Source organism: Papaver somniferum, chromosome 5, assembly GCF_003573695.1.
Source record: "Papaver somniferum cultivar HN1 chromosome 5, ASM357369v1, whole genome shotgun sequence".
Taxonomy (NCBI): domain Eukaryota; kingdom Viridiplantae; phylum Streptophyta; class Magnoliopsida; order Ranunculales; family Papaveraceae; genus Papaver; species Papaver somniferum.
Window position 1 is genome coordinate 1,962,109 of NC_039362.1, and position 6,914 is coordinate 1,969,022.

General features: G+C 36.0%; 1 protein-coding gene across 4 annotated transcripts; it reads left to right on the forward strand.

Annotated features, from left to right (window-relative positions):
• Positions 1-358: 358 nt before the first annotated feature.
• Positions 359-5,753, forward strand: LOC113280872. Of its 4 annotated transcripts, none has more exons than XM_026529453.1 (7): positions 359-805; positions 912-1,079; positions 1,192-1,257; positions 2,610-2,675; positions 4,426-4,580; positions 4,776-4,860; positions 5,491-5,739. In XM_026529453.1, the coding sequence occupies exons 1-5, from the start codon at positions 643-645 to the stop codon at positions 4,503-4,505; spliced, it is 543 nt and encodes a 180-aa protein (XP_026385238.1). In that variant the 5' UTR covers positions 359-642; the 3' UTR covers positions 4,506-4,580; positions 4,776-4,860; positions 5,491-5,739. The 4 variants fall into 4 exon arrangements, with proteins under 4 accessions (XP_026385238.1, XP_026385236.1, XP_026385239.1 ...); XM_026529451.1 differs by having other exon boundaries at positions 4,776-4,856; XM_026529454.1 differs by having other exon boundaries at positions 4,776-4,845.
• The last annotated feature ends 1,161 nt before the right edge of the window (positions 5,754-6,914 follow it).

Sequence of the window (6,914 nt, forward strand, 5' to 3'; positions counted from 1 at the left end):
CTTTGACAAGGTTTTTAACGAGGCAACTAATGCGAGTCCTACTTTTTCCAAAAGTCTTCAAATTTATTCCCTATGTATTTCTTTTTTTTGCGTGATCTGGGCTGACATTGGAGGCATACCCCTTCCTAAGAAAACCTTTAGTGATCATTGATAAAGTCCAGGTTACTTAGCCGGTTTATTAATATAAATCGATTTATTCTCAAAAAAAAATAAAAAATAAAAAATCTAGATACTTCAAGTGGGTGGGTCAGCCACTTTTATATGTACCGGATTTACAACACGATGTAGTTTGTTGGGTCATTATTTTCCTCTTGAATGGACTTGGATCCTGGTTGGCATTCTAATTAGCACCCACGGAGAGTGTTATGCAACACCGCCATTTGTATCATCATTAGTGGCAGGCAGCACCTATGCCATTTTATACAGAAGAAGATTACTTTTTCCCTGAACGCTAAACTCTTCTTCTAAAACTTTCTTTACCACCGCCAAAATTTTCAGCAGCAGCATATAACAGATTGATCACAGGAATTCTTGTCGAACTGCAGCTTCTAATCTCTGTATCCATCAGTTTCTCCTCCATATTTTCTAGGGATTTTCTTAAAAACGCGTAAGAAAAAGGTAATTAGGGTTTTGCAGTGATTGATGGAGTATTTCAACATTCTCCCAGTGGAGATCTCATTACACATATTCAGTCTTTTACCTATCGAATCAGCTTCAGATTTTGCATTGGTGAGCAAAACATGGAAGAATCTCATTCATAGTCCATCATTTTACAAAATGCATTCACTTCGTCTTCTTCGTCTAGGTAAGTTTGAATTTTCTTTTTCCTTATATTTTTTTCCCCTTAATAGTAGTATATCTGAACAAGTTAGAGTTAAATTGCTAATTTTCTTCTTGGGATTAAAATATAGCCAGAGAAGCCGAAGCTGAGTTCAGTCAGAAGCTGAAGGAATTGAAAGACTGTTGTGAATCTGTTAGGCAATTTACTCAGACTTGTCAGTCCGTGGAGCTATTACAACAAATTTATGAAAACCATCGCGAAAACCGGGAAGAGAAGACTAACTCCATGAGATTATCTCGTAGGAAAAATCTACATCTCTAAAATGTGTCTGTTCTCTAAGTTTAATATTATTTCTATCTTGAATTCATTCTACTAAATCATCATTTGTTTCTTGCTTTACCATGGTGCAGAACAAAAACTGGCACACTACACAAGATTAGCTGGTAAATGTGTTTTGATATTCGCAAAATGCAGAGGTAGGTGTCGATTCTGGCATACAAAACTGAAATTGCATTCTACTACTTACTTGCTACTTTGTTTCACGTTCTAGTTACATTCATAGTTTTGTTAACTTATTTATATGTCCTTTCGTACTTGGTGAATCTCCTTTAAAAGCCAGTGGATCAATCAATCAGCTGCTAGACACTTGCATTAAGCTAGTACATATACTCCGGTGTTTATGGACAAGTTTGGATTGGATTGATACCTTGTGTTTGCATTTTTGCTACCCAAAAAACACCCGGTGCTTTCCTTGATCCGTGTGGTCTTTTTTCTGGTCTTTTAAGTAAGTTCTTGGTTTAGGTATAGTTATAATTTCTAGAAACTTCACATTGTATATCTCTAAAACCTGTCTGTCGAGTAAGTGTACATACGATTTGTCCAGTAGGTTTTCGGCTTAGGTATAGTTAAAATTTGTAGAAACTTCACACTGTATCAAGATGCTGAGCGTTAGACCTCATGTAGGAGATACCTCCAACATCACTTGACCTATTTCCGTGAGTTCTAACACACTGTTTCACTTTGACATGAAAGTTGCTTTATTCTTATATTACTTGCATTAATAGATAAATACTTACTCAATAGTGGTGATATTTAGTAGTTCACTATTGCATGTTATCATGTCATTTATTCGGCACCGCACTAGTTTCTCAGTTTGGTAGCTTATACTTTGCACTTCCGTCTCCACGAGGAATTCTGAAAACGTGTAATGCATAGTTATTTTGGTGCATGTGATTGAAGACTATACTTACTCATGATGCCTGTATATTGGTTGGAGAATGAAATCGTTTAATTGCACAGGTAGACTCGCCACTATGGCGTGAGCTTGAAGAATCATGTTAACGGCATATAACTTGAATTAAGAATACATGATGCCTGTATATTGATTTCTTTTTTAAGAAAATTTATGATGTTATGATCTGACAGTTTTTTTGCCTTGTTATTGTATATTAGATATAGTGTTCTCAAGGTTCCAGCTTTTATCTTCTTGTCGTTTTATTGTTTCCTGCACAAGAATTCCTTATCCGGGTAATCTAACCGATTGCATTTTCATGGCATACCGCGGTTATAGTGCTTTATTCCACAATAAGGCCCTCGACTTTCCTGGATACCTTTTAACCCTTCTACCATAAGTTTCATAAAAACCATAACGAAAAACTTAAAAAGAAGATTAACTTCACAAGATTATTTGTTTAACAATCTAGGTACGAAAAACTTAAGGTAGGAATGACCAGTATCTCTAAAACCTGTCTGTTGTGTAAGTGTAACAATATCCATATCGTGAAAATCTACTCAATGATCATTTGTTTCTTGCTTTACCATGGTGCAGGTGCAAAGCGGACTAAGTCCATACGATTAGCCAAAAAAAGTATTAAGATGTCTGCAAAATTCAGCGGTAGGTTTCAATTTTGGCATAGAAACTAAATTTCTTTGTAATGTACTACTTTGTTTAATTGGGTACTTCGTTCATATTATGTTTCATGTTTTCTTTACGATTGTAGTTTGTTGCTTGTTTATTTGTTTTTAATGGATGTCCTCCAATAATTGTTAAATCTGATTTCAAAACTGGTAGAAGAAATTAATCAACCGCTAAGACAAATGGATAAAGTTGGTACATATACTTATCCGTGTCTAGTCGATAAGTATATGTTCGTGTAGCCTTCTTAGTAGGTTTTGCGGTTAGGTAAAATAAGTAGAAAAGTTACACTGTTTCAAGATGCTAAGGGTTAGAAGTTAGAATTTGTGTAGGGATATTTGCGACAATGCTTGACTTATTTCCGTAAGTTCTTACACACTGTTTGACGTGAAATTTTCTTTATTCGTGTAGTACTTGCATCAATAGTTAAATACTTACTCAACAGTGGTGATATTTTATAGTTTATTCTGTCTCCGTGAGAATTCTGACAAATCTTTAATGCATAGTTATTCTTGTGCATGTTAATGAAGACTATAATTACATCTTATTAACCCTACGACACGATGATAACTCATTGCCAAAATTTGGCGTATTAGACCATGACTTTACAACATAAATCATGTGGTGGACTGAGGTATCCTTCAGTTTTAATATCATATTTCGGAAGGCTGCTTTGCTCCTTGTTAAAAAGGAATGCGATGGCGTAGCAAAAATGCTTAGTTTTAAATTTCTGTGATGTGAGCTCTTATTTCAAATTCATAGAATTTGGCATGTAATCATGGTGCTCGACACTTGAACAATCCTGTTAGCAGCATATAGCCTGAATTAAGAATACATAATGCCTGTGCAATGGTTTCCTAAATAATTAAGCAAAATGTGTCCCAGACTGTTGAAGGTCCACTTTCTTCTTGGAGAAACCCAAAGTGTGTAGCTGCTCCTTCAAAATTACAAGAGTCGTCATTTCACCTATCTGATCCACTCTCTGTTGTGGAAGCCAAAAAAGAACGAATTGTTAAGAATGAAACTAACGCAATACGCCGCGCATCTGGTCTGGTCCAGCCAGTTCCCGACATATAAAAAGGCTCACAGGTTTCTGGTTTGATCTTGTCACGGGACTAGGATTTGGAGAAAGATTAAGAAAAAGGATTAGGGGTGCTTGGTAGATGTTTATTCTGTTGATGACACCTTTATGTTCGGGTTATTTGAAGTGCAATATTTCATTTTCCTTAATGTTGCCCTTCCTGCTTGTCCTTCTCCTATTAAGTAATTAGATGGATGTGGTAGTAACGCTTTTTAGTATATTTGAGTCGACTTCTTTTGAGTTTAGACCACTTTTGGATGGTGTGATGAGTTATATAGTTCTTTTGTGGTGTTTTGTTTTACTCCTCTGTGTGGCTGCTTGTATTTGTGTCATTATATTCGTTTTGTGTGACTTGTAGCCCAGTTAGCATTCTATTTTAGGTGCAGACATGCTAACTGAAGTGTTTTAGTTTCATTTGGCATTCTACTATAAATTTGCTACTTTACCCAAAATTTGTTTGCATTGCAAACAGACAGTTAGGACTATCAATGGGCACCCAATTACCCGGAACCTAATCGGGTCCGGTTCCGGGTCCTAAAATTGGGTATTATTCCCATTTTAATACTGAGTTTGTATTAGTAATACTTATTTTAGCTAGAATTAGAGGCTATCATCTCAACTAAAACTGTCTGCTTCTGTTTTGTTCAGCGATGGCAGCACGGGATTTTAAGCCTACAAAGACATTGTCCGGACATGAATCAAAAATCTCATCACTGGATATTTTGTAGGAGGCAGACTCGATGTGATAATTCTGGGATTTTGTTCATACAATTAGTAGGAGGCATGCAAAATTTGAGTTGCGGGTAAGCTTTTCCATGACACAATTTAGTAGTTAATGCCAGTGGCGAAGCTGGGATTCCAATATACCCCTGGCTTGACATAATCGGTTGGGCTTGGAAAATTAATCTACCCCTCCCTGGCTTGAGCCTATTTTTCATTAAACAAGTTCAATTTTCCTAAATTTTACACTAATTTTTTTTTGGGTTTGAGCTTTTTAGGAGGGTTCAGCCAGGGGAAGCTTGGCAGTAGCTCCACCCCTGGTTAATGCCTTGAAGTTATGCTTCCGTGGTATGCAAAGTGTATGTGAGATTTCTGAAGACTTCCTGCCTTTTCTGCTTGTTTATACTTTAGATCCTTACAACATGTCTTAGGCAAATATAATGTACATTCTTGGATATATGTTACAACTTCTAGTGCCATTCCTAAATAATACATGTTGGTCCAAAAAGCAAATAAAGGTCACCTGGAGAGGTCGCAATAGTTCCACATTGGGTCTCTTAAATTCGTAAACGGCGTACATTAGTCTCATAGTCTGTGTCGATGCGTCTTTAGGTAGCACGTCGTGAGTCTGATGTTTTTTCCCAATCACAGTTGAACTCCATAGTCATCTTTATCTAAACTCAAAAAACTCTCCAGACAGAAGAAGAGATTAAGCTCATACTTGTAAGTTAGTATTATCATTTCTTTGGAGCTGTAAGAGCCGGACATTTCATCAATGTGTATGCCCAATATTCACGCTATCAGTGGTAATGTAATTACAGGCCCAGGTGAAGTATAGGTTAGCAACTGGTGCTACACAGTTGCTAGTATCTAGCTCCCACTGCACAGTTATTTTTGTTTCTTTATTATATTCCTCATCAGGTAAAAACTTCATGAAACAATAGTTTTATCTCGGCGCTGACTGCTTTTTCCTCTTTGTCATTGTATTTGTAGATGGACAGTATATTGCAACTAATTCACACGATCAGAGTATCAAGCTGTGGGCAAGTCGGAACAGTGGAAAGGATAAGGCAATGGATTAGTTTCTAATCTAATGTAGGGGTTAATGCACACATTTCAGTTTTGTCTTTTTCTGTTGTACCCGTAAGTAATATTTTTATTTTGAACTTACAAATTGAATATCTAACTTTTAACGTATTGTAGAACCATTAAAGATTTCATAATCAGACTTTCTTTGAACCACCTTGATGCTGTCTGTCCTTTAGTGTTTTGGGGTCTCTGGTGTTTCCTGTCAGCAAGAATGTTTTATGCTAGTCTTTGTATCTTATATTCTGCTTGTATTTGAGCTGGTGTTGTGTCGGGGATTGTCTGTATTTGAAGTTCATGCTTTGTGAAAAAACTGATAATTGTAGAAGCATCAAATTATGCTCAAAATTCTGGGGCTGATATGACAAAGTTTCCAGCATTCAACCATGCTGCTGGAAAAATCAATTACTGCAGAAAATTTATCATGTTTTTAGTTCCATTGAAATTATATTTCGATATCCTTTTTTTTTTCTTTTCTTTTCCCAAGAGCTGGATTGCATCACAGGCTTCAATAGAGAGGGGACTGCTTCATTGGATCGTATACTAGATTGTCGTTTGGGCTCAATTCCTATTATAGCTAGTCTTATTTTAACTGCCTCTGTATAAGTCGTTATAAATAAGGTGAAATTGGGTCGGGATCCTGTAACAAAACATTTTGACAACGCATATTGACAAAATTTCGTGACCATTAAAATGCATTTTATCCAACGGTTGATGATATTAAGAGATGTGGCATCTAATAAATAGTATTCCGTGTTTGGTGTCTATGCCGAGATGAGGAAAGAACTCCGTCAAGGATATAATCAACTCTCTCTCTAGAAACTGAAACTCATGACTATAATAATGGTGGTTTTTATGGTCATTCTTCATCTCATTTTAGTTTCTCTTTCTCCTACTTCTACATCAATGGGTTTGAGCAGGATTTGTATTCTAATAAAGATTATATGAAAATGGTGAATTAACCATGCTGCTGGAAAAATCAACTACTGTGTAATATTTGTCCTGTTTTTGGTTTGAAAAAAACCTCTTTTACCAATATAGTCTAAATTTGAACCCTGATTTTGGACATACCAAAATCTTTCAAGGCATACAAAACAATAGTCCCATCTTGGGTGACCTTATAAGGGATATCTTATGGGTAGTTGAATTACCTATATATCCTTAATATAAAAATTTAAAATCAGTTTTCTAATCAAAATCAGTTTCCCTTAACATCTCTTTTTCTTCTTCCTCCTCTAGCCGAACTCTTCCCCCTCCTGCGAAAAAAAATTCATCATCGTGATTAATTGTCGATTCGTAAAAATTTGATCGTCGATTAAACTCAACCACAT